At 37.4% G+C, this 20,721-nt stretch overlaps 1 protein-coding gene across 3 annotated transcripts in view; it reads left to right on the top strand.

Annotated features, from left to right (window-relative positions):
• The window catches only part of LOC124795048 (tetratricopeptide repeat protein 30A), a 184,878-nt gene that overhangs the window by 145,222 nt on the left and 18,935 nt on the right, over positions 1-20,721 (top strand). For all 3 annotated transcript variants that reach the window (XR_007016639.1, XM_047258838.1, XM_047258839.1), the window contains 4 exons: positions 6,613-6,809; positions 6,889-7,099; positions 10,449-10,624; positions 10,841-10,936. Coding sequence is in view for 2 of the 3 variants with exons in the window: in XM_047258838.1 (XP_047114794.1) it covers positions 6,613-6,809; positions 6,889-7,099; positions 10,449-10,624; positions 10,841-10,936 (680 nt within the window). In the remaining variant the exon portion in view is untranslated. The remainder of the gene's footprint in view (positions 1-6,612; positions 6,810-6,888; positions 7,100-10,448; positions 10,625-10,840; positions 10,937-20,721) is intronic.

The following is a 20,721-nucleotide window of genomic DNA, read 5'->3' as shown; positions in this document are numbered from 1 at the left end:
TTCATGGACATGTGCTCTACTGACAGAGCTATCCAAGCAAAACTCATGGCCCTACCAAATAACTATATGTCCACCAGTACTTTTTTTTCCACCTTCCAAACTTCACAGAAATTCTCCTATATACCGTGTGGGACTAGCACTCCTACAAGAAATGACATAGGGAAGAAATGGCTTAGCCACAGCTTGGTGATTGTTTATAGGTCTTTGATAAGCACCTGTTTTGTTTAATGTTTGTACAAATTCTGAGTTATTTGCCTAATGTTGGGACAGTGCTGATAAGAGGCTGACTGTTGTTACATTAGCCTGCTTTCTGGGTCATCACAGATGCAAGAGGACAATGGCAGATGGTTAAGTAATAACTAAATATTCTAAGCCATTTACATAAAGAAACCTGTAGAATATATCCATGTTTGTGGTAAAACAATTAATGCCAATTGCATCACGAAAATGTACATGCTGAAATTTCACTTTTTGTTGGTGATCACCCTTCTTTCTTTTTTATTTGGGTCCACTGTCTTCTCCTACTTCACTTTCTTCCTATTCTTTTCCTTTTTCTTCCTGGCTTTATCCCATATCTTCACATGGTTGGCATGGTAATCTGGATTTGGCATTGTAAGTGGTAGAGGGTGGTTGGATGCCCTTCCTGTCACTACCACCTTCCCTCCATCCAAGGACAGAAATTATGTACCCGATCTGTTTGTGACTAGTGTTATCCATGGGAAAGTGTGAGGACATTTTTGAAGTATTTGCATATCATGTAACTGAGATGGGAGGTGTGTACCAGCCCAGTATTCACTTAGTCAAATGCAGAAACTGCCTACAAACCACATCTGGGCTGGCTAGCAAACTGGCTCTCATCATTAATCTGCCCTATTGATTTGATCTGGGGTTAGTGCTACTCCCTAAATCCCAGTAGAAGTGTGCTATTGCATACGGGTATCTGGAGGGGTCAAGATTTGATTCAGTGTGCTGTATCCATTTCCAAAGTCAGCCTGTTACTTTGCCTGACAAAAATATATTAATTTTTGTATGCAGTTGGTGATAAGTCTGGTAAAACAGCAAGAAAAAATATTTGTTTCATGGACGGATCACCTTACTGCTTGACATAGTGGAATATACGCTTGTTCCAATGGTCCTATGTCTTTTCCATCCCATTGGAAAAATAGGTTTTGTCAAACTCTGCAACAAAATCATTGATTGCAACTATTGCTTCCTCATTTGATGAAAATTTCTTACAGGAAGCCAAAGTTTCAAGCTAGAGAACAGGAAGAGGTCACTTGGGGCTAAGTCTGGTGAATAAGGTGGATGAGGAACCAGTTCAAAGCCCAGTTCATGCACTTTTGCCATTGTTATCACTGTTGTGGAGGATGGGCATTATCCTGGTTAAAGAGCACTGTTTTCATGCCAGCCTTGGTCTTTTTTCAGCCAGTGCAAGTTTCAGATGATCCAACAATGTAGCATAATAGGGTCCAGTTATGGTTTTGCCTTTTTCCAAATAATCAATGAGAATCATTCCATGGGAATCCCAAAAAACAGTGGCCATCATCTTACCATCTGGCAAAATGATCTTTGCCTTCTTCAGTGCACTTTCATCAGCCTTTGTCCATTGTTTTAACTGCCATTTTGCCTCTGGTGTGTAATGATGGATCCAGGTTTCATCAACAGTCACAAATCGATGCAAAAAGTGTTGCAGACTGTGATTAAACATCACCAGACATTGTGTTGAAATGTTTTCCTGGATGCACTTGTGGTCACTGGTGAGCAGTTACAGCACCCACCTCACACACATGCAATTCTCGGTCCAGGGTATTATGTGCTCACTAAATCAAGATGCTTACAGTCTCAGAAATCTCATGAATTTTTATTATGCGGCTTTGCATTACCATATCAGGGATTTCATCAGTGGCCACAGCTGTGTAAGAGTACAAGAGCATGTGAACACACAAACTTTCAACACCTTGTGGATTTATTGGCTATTTTTATTTGAAAGCTGTTAACGGTAACATAGATGCTGCAATCTGAAAGATACGGCACTTAAATCTACCATGCTACTGCTACTATAGATTCCATGAAACTTGGTATTGAGGTGGCGAGCACACCTTCAGTTGTGCACATTTTAAGGAGCTTTTGTGCATGTGCATCTCGCGTGACTAACTCCCTTACGAGCCAGGTACATACAGGTGTGATAAACAACGTGCATGGTTCACAATGTGCACAGCTAGCCCTTGCCATTCAACTAGAAGTTTACGTCAGTGCCACCAGGTGGTGGCACACTGCTGCAGACTTTTATCACTGTTTGCTAAGCAAAAATCCTGTTAGATGATAGCACACCCCTCAGACATGCTAATTCACTCACTATATACTGTAGTACAATTAGATCGGATATCAGTATATGTTAAAGTCGTACAGACAATAAATCTATTTTGTGAGTTTCTGAATAAGTTATAGTATATTAAGTTATGAATTTTAACATACAAAAATCCATTTGAGGCACAGACAAGGGAAACTCCCCATTGCACCCTTCTCAGATTTAGTGGTAAGGTGGTCCAGTGGATAGCCTGTTAAAAACTGAACATAGATCAAGCATGAAAACAGGAAAAAGCTGTACTGGACTGTGAAAAAAAAGTAAAATAGAAACAGTGAACGGTCCAAGAATAAGAAGTACAATAAAGAGCAGCCTGATTCAATAACAGCATCATGGGTAAGTGATCATGCTGTTGGACTGCCAAGTGGGCAAACGGTGTTCGAAACTTATTCATGCCTCTCTTTTTTTTTCGCAACATTATGAACTGTTTGTCCAGTCACTGAAGTGTTTGTTCTCTTTCTTAGTCTTGCATTTGTCATACTATACATTGGTTATAGGGTATGTGTCCTGTGGTAAGAATACATTACCGTCGAAAGTAAATGTGATGAATAGTGAGAGCAGGTGAGATGCCACTTAGGTGTCTCACAGAAATGAAGACAACAAATAGACAGGTGTGAGCTATGTTGCAACAAAGGAATTCAAGAGTCAAAACTTCCAAAATGGAACACAACTTCAAAAACTTTAAAAATTTATCTTCTGATAGAGCACAGGGAAAACTGTGTTATTGTGAAACTGTTGCGTTCATGTATTGCAGCTGATGTGACAAATTACTTTGTTTTCATCATTTCCTTGGAAGTGATCACATTCACATTCTTACGCGCACCTAAATAGGGCAAGGCAGCATATCTCACTCACTCATCACCTGTATAAGTTAGGTGTGTTGATAAGAGATTCCTATCATATGACCCACTTACTGTCACTAATGTCATGTATGACACACCAGACATGTTTTCTGGTGGAGGATTTAGTTGACTTCTCGCCTTGTCATCAAATGTTTGCAGTTCCCATTCAAAAACCACTTCCTTTTGGCTGCTATAGAGTAATTGTGCAGAATCAACTTTCATTATAGACACAGACCACAGACAGTAATTTAAATACAATGAATAGACCAGATGGACAGTTCACAGTTTTTTGAAGGGGGAAAAAAAATTTGGCACAATGGAGCTTTGAACATGGGCTCGTCCATTTTGTAGTCAAACATCCGTCACCACTTAACCACGATCCCATGGCTATGCATTGTGTGCTCAATGGTGTATTTCTTGAGCTTGGATCTTTCACTGTTTCTAAAAAATTTATCCCCCCCCCCCCCCCCCCCACAGTTCGTGACACCTTCCTCCTGGTTTCATGCTTGATCTGTGTTCAGTTTTTGACAGACTGTCCACTGGGCACTCTTACGACTAAATCTGACGGGAGGGGTGCGATGGCAAGTTTCCCTTATGACAAGCAAAAGGGCCTAAAGCACATCACCGTCAATTGTGATATTTTAGCATTTATTCATGCTTCTGAAATCTGTTGATCTTATGGAGAGTCAGGTTTACCCATGCTGAAGGCTCACATTGTATGCATGAAAATTCATAAAAAGCTGAGTCACTGATTTCTCTGATATTCATTTAAATGTGGTATCAACAGTGGTGTGCTTATGGATCTCAGTGTGTCATTTGTATTATAGTCAACTAGTCAAGTGACCATGTTGGTAGACATTACTACTTGAGTTTAATCATTTGCACAAACAGCACTTTGTGTTTGGAGTCAGTTGTTTACCGTGCAATAGCAACAGGAACTATGTTCAATCTATTTTAAATGCTAACAGAAAAGTAAAGATGTGAAGACAGGTCAAGAGTCATGCTTGGGTAGCTCAGTCATTAGAGCACTTGCCTGCAAAAGGCAAAGGTCTTGAGTTTGAGTCTTGGTCTGGCACACAGCTTTAATCTGCCAGGAAGCTTCATATCAGTGCACACTTCACTGCAGATTGAAAATCTCCTTATGGGAACAGAAAGGTAAATTATCAGGAAAAGTTAGCTGCAAAGGAACTAGAACCTCTGACAACAGATCATTTGATTGGGAGAATGACGAAGTCAAATAAGCATGATTACAAGCAGTTAGCACAAGTTGTTGTGTGGGCTCACTGTGAGAATATCTGATCTTAGGCTCAGAAGTAAATTTGCGAACTAATATGTCTGTTAGGGATCTTGTACATTTGTCCGAAAAAAGAGAAAAGCATGAAAACTCCCACTTACAGAAAAATGCAAAATGGAGAGTTGTGAAAGCTTACAAATTATTTTGTTATTGTCCTAAACTATACTTAATTGTGTAGAAAACTGCAAAATCCCACAAAAACAATTTTTTCTTTTGTCAGATAAGTTATGCATCTTATTACTATTACTATTATTATTATTACTGTTGTTATTATTACTGTCAGTGGCTGTAATTGTATAAACTTGTTGATAAGCATAACTGTTATACAGCAGATGCTATGCACAGAATCCAAGTGAACTTCATCCAATTCTGTTTTGATTTCTAGGCAGTCCAAGCCTTCAAATGAAAATGCTTAGTAACAGCATGAAACTTAGGTTTCTCCATTTTCAGTCACATCGATGCCTTGGCTAATTCAGAAGGCTGTCAACAATAAATTGTATGATCCAAACCACTTTCATACTTCTTGTGAATTAAAATAATTATTGCATTGTTTCAGTCTTGGAGAAGTTTCCTCTCATCTTATGAGTTTGTGATCACTTACAATTCAGTACTAGTTTAGGGTAGTCTCATAAAGTACAGTTGTTTTGTTTTTTGATAAATATTGTCAGTTTCATCTTAGTTCTCACTCTTCCCCAAATTCTTTATCCCCCTCCTGCAAGTGTACGTTAACGACAAACATATTATTCTTCTCAGAAAATTCTAATAAGTATGACCTCTTGTCATTCCTACTATTAGATCCATTTTTTGCTAGTAATAATCACCTAGAAAACTGTGGTCATTCTAATGAGTGGCCATGACAGTTTTTCCTTTACGCGATGGGAATATTGGTTCATATAATGATAAAGAGATAAAAACATTTTTTCAGTGGAATGTATAAATGAAGACAAACCAGCCATGAAAGATTTTGTTATTTTTCACCAAAGAAATTGTCACAACAAAAAGATTGTATGTGACACAACTACAATTTTAAACACAATGAATACCTTATGATTGTATGACCAAAAAGAATTTTACCTGGAAGTTACATGCTGTCTGCGTGAAGCAATCCAAAGAAACTGATCAGAATTATGTCAAAGCCACTCGGGGAAGTTACATCACAATAATCCTCCCACACACACCTGAATATGTTGTCTCAGCCACCATATTCACCAGACATGGTCCCCCCACGACCCTGAAGAGAACCATGAAAGGATGTCGTTTTGCCACTGTTGATGGGATGAAAACAGAACTGCTGAAGGAACTGAACACTGTCACAAAAGTGAGTTCCATAAGTGATTTCCAAGACTGGAAAAAGTGCTAGGACAAGTATATTGTATGTGAGGGGGATTACTTTGAAGGGGACAAAGTTGATGTTGATGAATAAATATAGATTCTTTTAATAAAAACAAAAATTTTTGTTACTTTTTGATCACAGCTCATTTGTACACCTGCAAGAGGGGAACAAAGAGATGGCCTCTAGTAGTAGTTTACTCGCTCTTTGATATCTGTACTATAAATGCAACCACCTTATTCATCCAACATCATCCAAGATGAAATGAAAAGAAACACAACTAATAGAAACTTTTTCTTCTGAAAACTGGGTCGGGCCTACAGAAACTGCAAATACAGGAAGAGATACTAATGTAAGGGGGTTATCTAACCAAATAGTTCAGTCAATAGAAAGTATTCTACAAAAGAAAATCAAAGAAATGACAACACATGCAGATGAGCCTCTAACAGTGTAAGGTCAGTGCCATGTTTGTGTAAAATAAGATAAAACAAAGAAGCAGACATATAACAATCTAAGTAAACCAAAGCAGTAGTGTGGACACTGCCATAATCACAAATGTGACATACATTCAGAAAGAATACTGAAGTGCGTCTCCTGCCTTGAAGTTGATAACTCAGAGTATTTGTGTAATATATCAACACATTTGACACCCCCCCAGCATAAAAAAAAATAATAAAAAAAAAAAGCTCGGGTGTCCAAGGGTTAAGGGCATGTGTGTAACCCATATGTCTTTAGATGTAAGAGAAATTGAGTTTCATAAGTATGACGATCTTCTTTACAGTACCTCTATAGTTTCCTAGATGCACTGATAACACAACAAACCTCCCCTGAAGAGGCATACAAAAAATTTGATGATATTGCATCAAAACACACAGAACAGCTCAGGAAATTAACAAAGCAAGTGCAGGAGGCCAGACAAAATCTTGATGATGAATTTGTGAAAAGAGCTGTTGCAGAATATGAGGATGCTTTGGACAGGTATAAAATGTGTATTTGTTTCATAATATAAATGAAAATATATGCTTTTTATCTTGACTAAAATATTTAATTTTTTTAGGTACATACCAGTACTTATGGCACAAGCTAAAATTTACTGGGACATGGAAAACTATGCACAAGTTGAGAAAATATTTCGTAAGTCTGTGGAGTTTTGCAGTGAAAATGATACATGGAAACTTAATGTGGCTCATGTATTGTTCATGCAGGAAAATAAGTTCAAAGAAGCTACAGGATTTTATGAACCAATTGTCAAGAAATATTTTGATAATGTAAGTTTTCATTTCCAGACAGTTAATGTATTTAATAAATACTTAAGAACGTCACATGAAAACTGACTGTCATTAATAATGTTTGATCGAGGATTCATTGAGTTTGAAGTAGTAAAATCATTATTCCAAAAAATATTTGTTTCCCACTGTATTGGTGGTGTAAGTAAACAAGTTCATCAAGTATGACTTACGATGTTGATACTCATATGATCTGATCCAAGCTTCAACATTTCTAAAAACTGTTTGCTTTAACAGTTATGAGCAATTGTGGCATGTATTGAGCCAACAAATTCCTCACTCAAAAATATCTGTAACATATGTAAGTGTTTCTAGTTTCTGCTATGACATGCAGATCTCCACTCAGCAGTCAGTCACCTCAGTTTCGTGGATTTGTTGGCCATGCCTTCAATTGTGACATCAATTGGATGTCATCATAGAGATTTGCTGTCTCTTGTACTCCTACAAACATGCTTGCTTGGGGCAGAGTCTTCATAATAGTTTTTCAGCTTTTCTTCCATTTTCTAATTCATCTCAGGGGAGATTAATCTTGCTGCAATTAAGAGCTCCTTTAAGCCATATGGATGCAGACTATGACTCATTTATTTTACGATGATTCCTCATCCTGAGAACCAATGGCATAGTACTTTGTCAACACTCAGAGTTCTCTTTACTTGTGATACATACATACTTTTATGTGCAAGGAAAAGTTATAATGAATTATTTAAGAATAAAGGAGATGACTTCGCTGAAAGGCCGAAGTGCTGCATCGTCGACAGGTACACAAACAAAAGGTACGGAGCTTTGCTAGCTTTTGGAAAGAAATTCCTTTCTCAAGCTGTAGAGCAAACATGCACGCACACACTCACACACACACACACACACACACACACACACACACACACACACACACATATATATATATATATATACACACACACACACATTGTGCTCAGTTGACCGAGCACAAGAGCACAATGTAGGGAGAGAGCTGTGTGCATATATATATATATATATGTGTGTGTGTGTGTGTGTGTGTGTGTGTGTGTGTGTGTGTGTACATGTTTTTCTACAGCTTGAGAAAGGAATTTCATTCCAAAAGCTAGCAAAGCTCTGTACCTTTCGTTTGTGTACTCGTCGACAATGCAGCACTTCTGCCTTTCGGTGAGTCATCTCCTTTATTCATAAATAATTCGTTATTCTCAACCCCAACTTTCTGAAAAGATCATGTTTTGTATATCACATCAAAAAACGGAAATGCGTACTTAATTTTTTGTTTGTTTGAGTGTATATGCTGGCAGTCCTGGTGCACACTAATATTCTCTATCATAGTTCTGTAGTACACAACTAGGGGGACCAAAACAAAATGGCACAGGCTATTGATAGAGTATTATGTGGAATTGGTTTTGTGCGTCTGAAGGAGAAAAATGCTGCAACAATTGTTGTTGTGTTGGTGGAAGCGTTAAGCCAAAATACACCATCATATGACATTATGTTAGCAAGAAACAAGCTGTCACAGGTGTATACTACCAAAATATCCTGTGCAGGTTACAGGATGCTGTCGAGATGAAGTATTGTGAAAGACTATCCACAGAGATATTCTTACTCTGTGATAATGCTACAGCTCATTCTGCACAGAACACAGTCACATATGTTGCTTCTTTGGTTTCTAAAATATTGCGCCACCCCTGTATGCTCCTGACTTGGCACCCAATGACTTCTTCATATTTCTTCAGATGAAGAAACCATTGTATGGTAGGTATTTCCAGAAGTACGATGAGCTGATTTGTGAAGTGAATTTTTCCTGAACAGTCAAAATATAGATTTCTACAACTAAGATCCTCACCAGTTTATCCATTGTTGGACAAAATGTGTTGCATTAAAGAGTGAATATGTAGGAAAGGAGTACACCACCGCCAAGTTCATGTTAAAAGGTTAATTCTTTGAAGCAATAATTAAAACTTTATGATTACCTAACGTATGAGTTTTGACATGTAAAGGACTTAATCATGCATTGTACTAGTGGTGTTGATATTCTTATTTAGTACATCCCACACCTATTCTGCTGAAAGTTTCCCTGCAAACTATAAAGCTTTATATTACTCTATTCTTTTCAAGAGTCACTAGATTTCATTAAATAAGTAGTTACTTTGAATATAAAGATTTACATGTGATAACCACTCAGCAAATAACTTGCCTCTTTGTGCCTACAGTTACTTGCTGAAAACCTTGTTTCAGTACTTTGAACTGTTTATGATATATGAGGATATCATATATAGTATTTGATCACAGTCTATATAATTTCCATTGCTTGTGTTGTACTGGCTAGAAAAGTACTGATGTTGTTATAGCAGTACTTCACAAGTGATTAACATCAACTCTTTAGTGTAAACAGTGTCATAAAAAATGCAGCAGAGGGGTTGTGTTTCAGTGAAGTGTTTGTCAATGTGAAAATGTGATTTCATCATCCACATGCAACTGTGTGATTACATTTATTGATGTCTGATTGTTGTTTCCGTCTGGGATGCTCTGTTTTTGTAATACTAACTTTTCTTTCTTTGTTATTATTTATATAACTTTTGTACAGAATATCCTGGATTTTTTAAAAGTTTGTTACAGTGGAAACAAAGTTTCAGAGCAGCCATGACTGTGAAACAACACAAAACTGCAATCTCTCAAAATGATAGCATTGCAAGTGATGAGAGTACAATGACTGACATTTAAAAATAATAACATTTAGGTTACAGTTTGGATTTTAATGGCTTGAATTGCATCATTAGAATGATGTGCACACAATACAATGTGTGGTGATTCAATGCGCAGTAGCAGAAGTCAGTGATCAAGTGATACCCCAGTGAATAGCATCAGTCTCTTACATCTGTTTATCTGTCTTCAACAAATGTGCAGAACATTTTTTATAATAGGATGTTTAACCATTATAGTAAACATTATGGGTACATAAGGCAAACACAATGTGTATTTTATTGTCATATGACGGCTGCAGTTTTCTGAATAGATATATTTTTCAACAAGGAAAAACAATGTCCCCATATAGAGCATACTCCAGGATTGCTAGCTGCCAGGGGAAAGATCAGCTTGAGCATGTGGTGATAAATGGAGACAGAGAGCACCATGTCATTGCCACAAAGTATTCTCTCTCTCTCTGCACAGAATGCATTATGCACCTGTCATCTTACTTTCAGACATCTCTAGCAGCCGTAATTGTGTAATGCAATATAAATGTATTTTACTGTTAAAATTTTAGCAATCCTTTTAATTTATATATATGCTTACATTCTTGACAGCTTTATGTGGTACATGTCTCAATATTGATTTTATAATTAACTTCCAGATTCTTAGTATCAGCGCTGTAGTACTTGCAAATTTATGTGTGTCTTATATAATGACATCTCAAAATGAAGAAGCTGAAGAATTAATGAGAAAAATCGAAAAGGAGGAAGAGCAACTATCATTTGAAGACCCTGATAAGAAAATATTTCACCTCTGCATTGTCAACCTTGTCATTGGGTATGGTTCTCCGAGTAACACTAAATAATTTAAAATCTGTAATAGTATTGTTTACAATGCATATTCCTTAAGGTCTTATATTGATGCAAGTGTAAATTATGTGCTAGTACAGGATCACATATTATATCACTGTTCCCTCAAATGTAGAGTTTTGGTACCATGTTCTTGATGTCGAAGATGATTTCTGTTTAAACTCACATTATATTTTATTTTCAGTACACTGTATTGTGCAAAAGGCAATTATGAATTTGGAATATCACGTGTAATTAAAAGTCTTGAACCTTATAACAAGAAACTTGGCACTGACACTTGGTAAGATATTGCATTTTTAATTGTACTATAAAATACCTAGTTTAGAATTTACAAATGCAGACAGGCATAACGAGAAAGAATGCTAGATATATTCAGCTATTGGACTTCATCCTTCATCAGATGTAGAAAAGTCACACACATTCACACAAACAAAATCCACACACATTTTGTTACTGTCATCTCTGGGTGCTAAGGCCTTGACTGTATCTGAGGTTAGTAGCAATCTTTGCTGGGGTGGGTAATGGGGGAACAGAAGAGGCTTGTGGCAGGGAGGGGGGGACAGAGAGTAGGATAAGGGTGGGGAAAGATGCTACTGCTGCCTGTGGGAACATGCAATGACATGGTGGGGACGTGATTGGGCTGCTAGGTGCAGCATCATGAGGTTGTACTAGTGGGCAGGGGGGAGGTGTACAAAAGAGGTGGAGTCTTTCCCCTGTTATGTTTTTCTCCCCTCCCCCCCCCCCAGCCCACACACACACACACACACACACACACACACACACACACACACACACACACACACACACAAATTTTTATTCTTTCTGCAAATAGCTCCAGTGGTCTTATTTTTATGACATGCACACTACCAAAAATCTTGAATATTAACTCAGGGCTAATCCAATGCAACTTTATTATCCATGACATTCTTTTGGTCAATTAGAACACACAACAGTAATTAGTTTAGCTGAAAACTGTGTTAATTACAAATACCAGTCATACAAACTTTCGTTATCATTGTTCATATGTAAACATATATCTGATAGCTAACTTCCTGATAAAGTAAATCAGAGGTATATACAAGTAAGTGAAGTGCCTATACAACTAATAACAAAAATATGTTAGCAGGTCTTGCAATCATTTAGTTTCAGAGTAATTTGCATTCTTAATTAAAACATTATTACTGAAGTAGAATCCCATATTTTGTTAGGCTAGACAGCATAATTCAGTATCAATTATTGTTGCACCTAAACGTGCACATACTCTTTCCACTATTCAGTTAGTCAGGAATGTATTAATTGTAACATGTGAAAATCCAGAAAACAATCATTTTAGATGTAGTTCTAATTATTTAATCTTATAAAACAGAGCCTGTTGGAAACCAGTTTAGTCTTTCTGTGGAAGGTTATGAAACAAGTAAGATCTGTATCCAGAAATGCACTGCAGACAAGTTAGGACAAGCTACAACTCGTACAATGTACAGAGTTTTATCTAAATTTCACATCTGGGACATCGCTCTGTAATTCGATGTCTATTTTACTGATGGACTGTGAACTCGCAAGTAATCCCATGAACTGTGTTAATCTTCAATAATGCATTCTGCAAACTGTGATAATAATATTGGACTGAGAACTGTGTTATTTCCAAAATATACTTACTATGCACAGGTGTTTGTGTTGATTTGGCTACCTACTTGGAAGGACCATGTATATTGGGGAATGTTTTAATGATTTACTTGCGACACTTTAATTACTCTGAATAAGTATTTCTGTGTTAGGTTACTGCACTCGAACAATCATCATCTTTGTCCATCATCTGAGTGTAGTATATGACAAACTATTTATCTGTGCATGAATTATGTTAGATGAGACATAATCTGGCCATAAACCATAGATTATTCAGTATCAAAATGCAATTAAATTATTTTGACTGCAAACATGGTGTTGACCCCATTATTTAAAGTAGCCTACTTTAAACAACCACTTCTCAGTCAGATTTGATGAAGGCCCAACTACTGATGGGAAAATCACAGGTAAATAAGGTGATGGTACAGAGGAAAGGGGGAGAAGAGAAATATTGAAGGGGAAAGGATTATGCAGCTGTATTGGTGGGATATGAGGAGTTATATGTTTTCTTACTTGGTTGTAGGTTGAAGTTCCTCAGTGGCACATGCAGAACTGAAGTCTCATAATTTGAAATTCTTTTGTTGGTAGTCATGCAGATCAGTGATGAACACACCACAGTCGAGTTGAAATTTTCATGATTCCGCATATTCAAATTGGTCTCTACCACTTAAAAGTTCCTTATGTTTATAACACTTGTAAATTTAGTAAAAAAAATACTGCTAATTTTTCATCCAAAAGAATCTCATTAAGTCGTCAAGAAAAGCACCTTTACTAGTATATAACTTTACTTTACAGTTCACTGAATTCACTCTCACAGCAACAGTAACAGAAACTCAGTATTTGGCGACAGTGCATGTAATTGTCTGCAAAATAACAGTTCATCAAAATAATGGTACACATCATTACCTTCAGTACACACATGTCCTGTTAGTCATGATAGAAAAATTAATGAGATAGTAACCCCATGCAGCCTACAATAAACAAAGTGTGTCACTGATTTTCATTGACGCAAATCTCATAAGGTTGTTTAGTTGATCATAATTGTGAGCATGCTTTCATCGAAGTGTTAGTTTGGTGATGGTGGTACACAGACTATCAGTAGATGTTAACTGAGTTGGAGATTGACACAGCCATTGTGTTGAATGTTAACTGTGTACTTTCATGGAGATGTGACTCTTGAGCTCTCAGGGTGTGGACAGAAGATTTTTGGGAGGAAAGCAATACTTATAGACTAGTGTGATCTATAGAATTATAATTTGTGAAACTACAGGCAGGAAATTTAATTGCATAGATTACCTATTGGCTCCAGCAAAGATTTGGTTAAACTGAAAGATAAATAGTTGAAAAATTATAACAACTCTCAGTACAGTTTGATTAACAAGGTGTACGTCTAAATGGTGGATTACCTGTTAATGGATAATAGTTGCCACATTTGGAATTATGTTGATTTATGCAAATTCTTAATCAAGGGCATAACTGAATAATGAAGTGTTAGCTGGTTCACAAGAAGTTGGGGCAACAAAATTATAAAGTCAAATCCTGGAATCTAACAGGCATAGTTACACAAATGGCAAAAATAATTTTGTATGTGTATGAACTTTAATTGCAGTCACCTTTCAAGTTAATTGATTTTGGGAAATTGAAACAGGTTACTGGAAAGAATGAAATGCTATCTTTCTAATGAGTGGCATGAATACTCTCAAATCTACTGATTAGCTCATACTATTGTAATGATTACAATGGTATGACGATTACATGCCATTGTAATCAGTGACTCTTCATTAACATGGGTTCCAGTTCAAACTAAATATAACAATGTAATCAGTGGATTGAAAACTTACCACATGAATAATAAATTAATGGGAAAAATTGTATGTATAGTGTTCTGGCAACTAAAAATATATGTAGCATATACACAGTACATTTAGTCAGACACAGTTGAAACACAAAGGGGAAAAATTAAATATTCAACAGGAGTAGAATAATAGCAGTTGTAGTAGTTCCAGACTGCCATATTTCCACCTGTGTAGTTGTGGAGTGGGAGCAGAGAAGGGGGTAGACAGGTGGAGGACAAGGGCTAGCGAAAACTGAGGTGAGTGAGGTTCCCAGCTGTGCAATTAAAGCTGTTTTTGGTGAGGAGACTCCAGATAGTAAAGGCAGTGAAATAGTCATTAAAATCAGGCACATTGTTGTGAGCAGCATGTTCAGTAACTGGGTGGTCCAGCAGTCTTGTGGTCACAGATTGTTCGTGGCCATTCATGTGGACAGACAGCTAGTTAGCTGTCATGGCCCCATAGAAAGCACCACAGTGCTTGCAGCTTAGTTTGAAGATCACATGACTGGTTTCATAGGTAGGCCTGCCTTCAATGGGATAGTAGATGCCTGTGACTGAACTGGAGTAGGTGGTGATGGGAGGCTGTATGGGGCAGGTCTTTAATGTAGGTCTATTGCATGGATATGAAGCAAGGGGTTTAAATAATTTTACATACATTTTATCCTCCATATTCACTCCATCTCTGTGTGGATCTCAAAACACTACTTGGCAAACTAAAATGTTATGGCATTAATGGTATGTCTCCTGCAATGCTCAAGTCTTTCTTACCTTTGTAACAAAAAGTAGATGGTGTCAATGATTGACAGTCTCACTGGCTTGAAACTAACCTCATAATGGGGGACAATATCTCCTGGGATACCACAAGGATCAGTACTGAGCCCACTCTTGGTCTTCATGTACACACCATAAGTGAACTTCCAACCATAAATGATATTCCAGTGGCTTTAAAAGAAGGGTTAAAATGATGACACAAGCATAGTAATCAAAGGTTCAATTTTTTTAACCTTACCAGATACAGCTAGTGATCCTACGTACTTGCCATGGGCAAAATCGAGAACTTCCAGAAGTCAAGAACTCTATTCTCAAGAAACCAAATGAACTTAATACACGTCTGATAACTGAGAACTTCTATGAGAACAGCCAAGAACTGTTCTTTTTCTGACCTCAAGAGCTGGCAACACAAGTTTATTCACAACATTAAATGAGGGGTCTGGTTTTTGGATGTGCTTTTTGAATACTAGAAATCATTTTTGAGAATACTGATAAATCTCAGATCACTTAAAGGTGCATCCACATGATGCCTCTTTCCTCGTGTGCAATCACTGACCCAGGGGAATGATAGCAAATGCACAAAAATTAGTGGAAAGAATGCATCTGTTCATGTGTTTTCTCATCTCCACAAGTTGCCTCATTGTGTAAGCAGTCTGCTATGCATCACCTTCCTTGCTGGGGAGTCTGCAGTGTGTTTATTGTGATGAAAAGTTGACAGAAAAAGAAAACACAAGGTGACTACTAGTAAAACAGTATCTAAATATGAGAAGTAAAAGGTGACGGCAACATTTCATTTGCAAATTTCAGGAATGGGTCACACTGAGATTTTAGATTTTCTGCTTGGGGAACTGAAGCAGTAAGGCTGGCAGTAACATTTTGTTAGCTGGCAGTCAGAGATTTATATACCAATCTGAACTATGTATTTCACATTTCAAAACAAAGCATTTCAGTGAATGTTCCTAAAACTGGAAGGTAGTTAAGGGAGGTTCTCAGCCATTCTGTGATGGTTAATTGACTTTCTATACGTCATTCATATTTTATTATATAAAAAGTTGTTTACACAACTTCAATCAATAGAGACTGTATGTAGATTAACATCCCTCTACTCGTTAAATCTGTACTGTTATAGACTGCAGAGTCCATTAGGACAGAGATTGAGTTTTCCAATTTTTGTAGTTTTTTGCACCACCAATGTCCTTCATTTCAATTTCTACTAGTTTGTTGAGGGGCTCCACCCATCCCATCTTTTCTTTTGTCCAGATGTCAAGTACCTCAATTGTTGTGCTAAAACCACCACAACATGAATATTCATCTAAAGTTTTCATGTGCAGCTTTCATAAATCTGTAGGCTTCTTCTTTGGTTTCCTACTTTGAGACTTATCTTATTCGTTACAGTGATATGATCAAGACTTTTTATCTAATACTAGAGCATCACATACCAAATTATTACTGAGATAACAGAAGCTGCCTTCCATATGACTTCCTTTGTCAATGACTATCTATAAATTTCAGCATCTTTGCAGTCAACAGACATTGTTGCACACAAATCACTTTACACATAACCTCAGCACACTTCACAATGAAACTCACATTGGCCTAAGCTGCCTGTCATGTGCTAAACACTACAGAGATTCCCACTGAACCCAAGAAGTGTTGTGCTTTTGCACATGGCCTTCATTTCCAGGAAATAACACTCACACAGATGTGTATGCATTGTTGTACTGTTGTAAAAGTAAGTGCATGCGCAAAGTTGAACAGAAAAAAAGGCATCATGTGGACGCACACAGCACTGCATACAGTTGTGGTAGACCTCTAATGAGTGTAATCAGTGGCCTGCAGTCATCGGAGACATGCATGTGCACTTCCAGGTCACCTTGCATTAACCCATTCCCACTCATTGTAAGTTGCATCTGCACCAGCACCACCTGCAGGAACTGACAAATCATACCTCTACACTACCTTCTGCTGCTGCTGCTGCTGCTGCCCACTTACAGTCTCAGAATAGGGAACATAACATGTGAAGTGCTACATAGATCAGTACTGGTCTCACTCTACTCTCTAACCTACATGAATGATTGATTGTCCAATGACTTTGAAGAGTGTTTGAAAAAATGTAAAGTGTGGTGACAACACAAGCATACTAATCAAACGTCCAAACTCAAACTTAGCAGACACAGCCCAAATGACAGTTGAAGAGATCTACGAGTGGTTTGCAGCTAACAATATAAGTTTTAATCTCACAAAGATTCATATTATGTGACTGACCTGCTACCACTGTAAGTGGATATTAATGAAACATTCTGTGTAAAATTCATTGGTTTAATTGAATAGCAATTTAAAATGGAGCCAATGCATACATAAATTAACCAAGATGCTCACTTCAGCAATTTTTGCTCTTAGAAGTGTCTTTCATTGTGTTGACCTGAAGTCTATAATCTTGGTTCATTTGGATACTTTCAGTCCTTGTCTTATGAAATTATCTTCTGGGGCAGTCTACGTAAATAAATTATCTATTCAGCAAAAGTGAGTAGTGAGAATATTGTGAAAAGCAGAAAACCATACATCTTCTTTAAGGAACTTGGAATTCTTACATTTACTTCCCAGGACATTTACTGCACAATGGTTTCTGTTGTTGACAATAAAAATCAGTTTCAGCTTAACTGTGATGTACACAGTCACATTGAAAGGCACAAAAATGATTTCCATGTAGACTTTGCCTCCTAGTTCAGGGTTCAGTGTTAGACTTTGTCTGTTTGCCTAGGTGCAAAGGTGTGCAACAAGCTCTAATCTCATGTAAAGCAAGAAATTGGGAACCCAAATAACTGAAAATAAAATTAAAAGTGTGCCTCTCTAGCTACACTTCTACAAATTATGTGAAAAAAATAGAACCAGGGATTGAAAAGTTCTGTTAGTTACATGGCAAGTAGCAGAGTTCATCATAGATCTGCATGACAAGTAGTAATGCTCTGGAAACAAAACTGTTTGTATATAGATGTAGGTAACTATTTAGTCTGTATCAAAAGGAAATTTCTCTTGAGATAAGTAGGAGAGTGTATGTACTTTTATGTGTCAATAGGCAGTACTGATCTCTCTCCTAAAGTTAAGTACTGGCCAGCACTGACCCATAGTTTTGTTACTATTTACTTTGATAAATACCAGTGTAGTTAAGTAAATATAAAGCCGTGAGTAAGAGATAAACAGCAGCTACCGTATTTACTCGAATTTAAGCCGCACTCGAATCTAAGCCGCACCTGAAAAATGAGACTCGAAATCGAGGAAAAAAAAATTTTCCCGAATCTAAGCCGCACCTGAAATCTGAGACGCGAAATTCAAGGGGAGAGAAAAGTTTTAGGCCGCACTTCCAAATCGAAACAAACTTGGTCCATTGTAATATTAGACACAATTTAGGTTGAATGAATGACGATACAGCTGTAGTAGTTTGGTTCGAGTCGTAAGCTTAGCAGTTAAGCTTTACCAGGTAGCCGTTGTTATGCGTCAGGCGCTCCGTCCGTATTTATACGGGTACTCTTCCTTTTTCACGTGCTTCGTCTGGTTTGAATTGATTGCTTATTTTTCTTTGATCTGACAAGTGCAGTTCTCTTTGTTATAGGTGTTTCCGTCACTCAAAGCTGAAAATGCATTACTGTACTGTGTCATGCATTGTTTGTCGCATTCTGAAAATGAGGATCTACGGCCTGTCGCCGCTCGCGGTATGGCTTGCTTTTGTGCACGCTACTGCCGCTTACAATTAAAAAAAAAAAAGAGAGGAATCGTCTCATTAGCGAAACAATGGCATGAGACTGCTATTCGTTGCTACTTGCTACTTACACTGCTGCTTTCTTTGATAATGATCAACAAGAATCAAATAATAGACTGCGTATGATAGAAGATGTTCTGAACGAGAATTTAGCGAAAATTTTTTCCGTTTTAAAATCTTTGCAGACGCCTCTTTAGTACATTACATTGTGCATAGAAATTAGAGTCATCTTAGATTTAAAAATCTAGTCAATTGCTGTGCTTCATTTTTGACTGTATCACTATTAGGCATAAGAATAATACGAATATAAACATGACATGGTATGTATATTCTTCCGCGTCTGCTGTTGTCTCACTCTAGTTTCGTAGTTTGTTAGGCGGACAGGATTTAAATGAGATAGCAGCAAACACGAAAGAATACATGGCAAAATGTTTATATTCGTATTATTCTTATGGTGAAGAGAATACTGAATGTGATTCACAATTCATAAAAGTTCCTATTAGCAACCATTTGTTCTCACAGTTAGGAAAAAATTCAGAAAGCAGAGTTGGCCATATTGACAAATATCCCAAACAGTCTTGCCAGTCGGATTTTCGTAGTACATTGAAATACTGCTACGTTCGAAGAGGAACAATACGGAATTTGTATTTACTTCGTTGGATAATGTATGAAAATGCAGTGGTCGAAACTCGGGGCGGAGAAAAAAAAGCTCGTCTTCCACCTTTTTTTATTTATTTACTGACGCAGAGGATTTGGTGCCAGTATTTGTCTTTGTGCCTGCGAAGCATGCCTGCGTAGCGCTACATATATTCGACGACAGAAGTTAGTTGTGGCGGCACCTACCAACATTTTTCAGAACTTCCGCTTACTTTGCACTCGATTCTAAGCCGCAGGCGGTTTTTTGGACTACAAAAACCGGAAAAAAAGTGCGGCTTAGATTCGAGTAAATACGGTATTTAGTATAATTGGGTAAGCAGCAGCTTTTTTCAGATAAGACCTTTCATTCTAATTTACTGTATTAAATTTAGCTGGGATAAGTGTCAATAGCATTAAGCAGTGTAGTCATATTTTATTGTTTATAGAATACACAGGTTAAGGTACTGTGATTTGTTTGCCTTTTTTAATGTATACTTTATATCAAAAAGATTGGCTGGAAGAGGCAAATAATGAACTGCAGTTAACAACTCAGGTGCAGGTTAGTGCCTCACAGACAGTAAAGTTTCCAGATGGAATTCCAACTCAGTTTTACAAAGAGTACTCTATGGCATTGCCCCTTACTTAGCTTGGCTTGCATTTGTCACAAATCTCTCACCCAGCACAAAGTCCCAAGTGACTGGAAAAAAGTGCAGGTGCCTCCTGTATACAAGAAGGGTAAAGGAATGGACCCACAAAATGGTTCACCAATATCTTTCATATCAGTTTACTGCAGAATTCTTGAACATATTCTGAGTTCAAACATAACAAATTTACTTGAGATCAAAAAGCTCTGTCAACGAATCAGTACATGTGAAACTCAGCTTGCACTTTTCTCACATGATATACTGCAAACTATGGATAAAGGGCAACAGGCAGATTCCATATTTCACATTTCTGGAAAAACCTTGGTGCCCCACTGCAGACTGTTTACAAAGGTACAAGTATAAGGAATAGGTTTGTAGATATGTGAGAGGCTCGAAGACTTCTTAAGTAATAAAACCCAGTATATTGTCCTCGGTGGTGAGTGTTCATCAGAGACAAGGGTATCATCAGGAGTGTCCAAGGGAAGCTTGTTACGACTGCTGTTATTTTCTGTATATGTAAATGATCTGGTGGACAGTGTAGGCAGCAGTCTGCACTTGTTTGCTAATGATGGTGTGTGGTGTACAGAAAGGTGTCATTGTTGTTGGACTGTAGGAGGATACAAGATAGCTTAGACAAAATTTCTAGGTAGTGTGATGAATGACAGCTAGCTCCAATTGTAGAGAAATGTAAGTTAATGCAGATGAGTAGGAAAAGCAAACCTTTAATGTGTGGAAACAGCATTAGTAATGTCCTACTTGACATAGTCACATCATTTAATTATTTGGGTGCAACATTACAA

This window comes from Schistocerca piceifrons, chromosome 4 (genome assembly GCF_021461385.2).
Source record: "Schistocerca piceifrons isolate TAMUIC-IGC-003096 chromosome 4, iqSchPice1.1, whole genome shotgun sequence".
Lineage (NCBI taxonomy): Eukaryota > Metazoa > Arthropoda > Insecta > Orthoptera > Acrididae > Schistocerca > Schistocerca piceifrons.
Note: the sequence above shows the minus strand (reverse complement) of the source record. Positions and strands in the feature narration are given on the sequence as shown.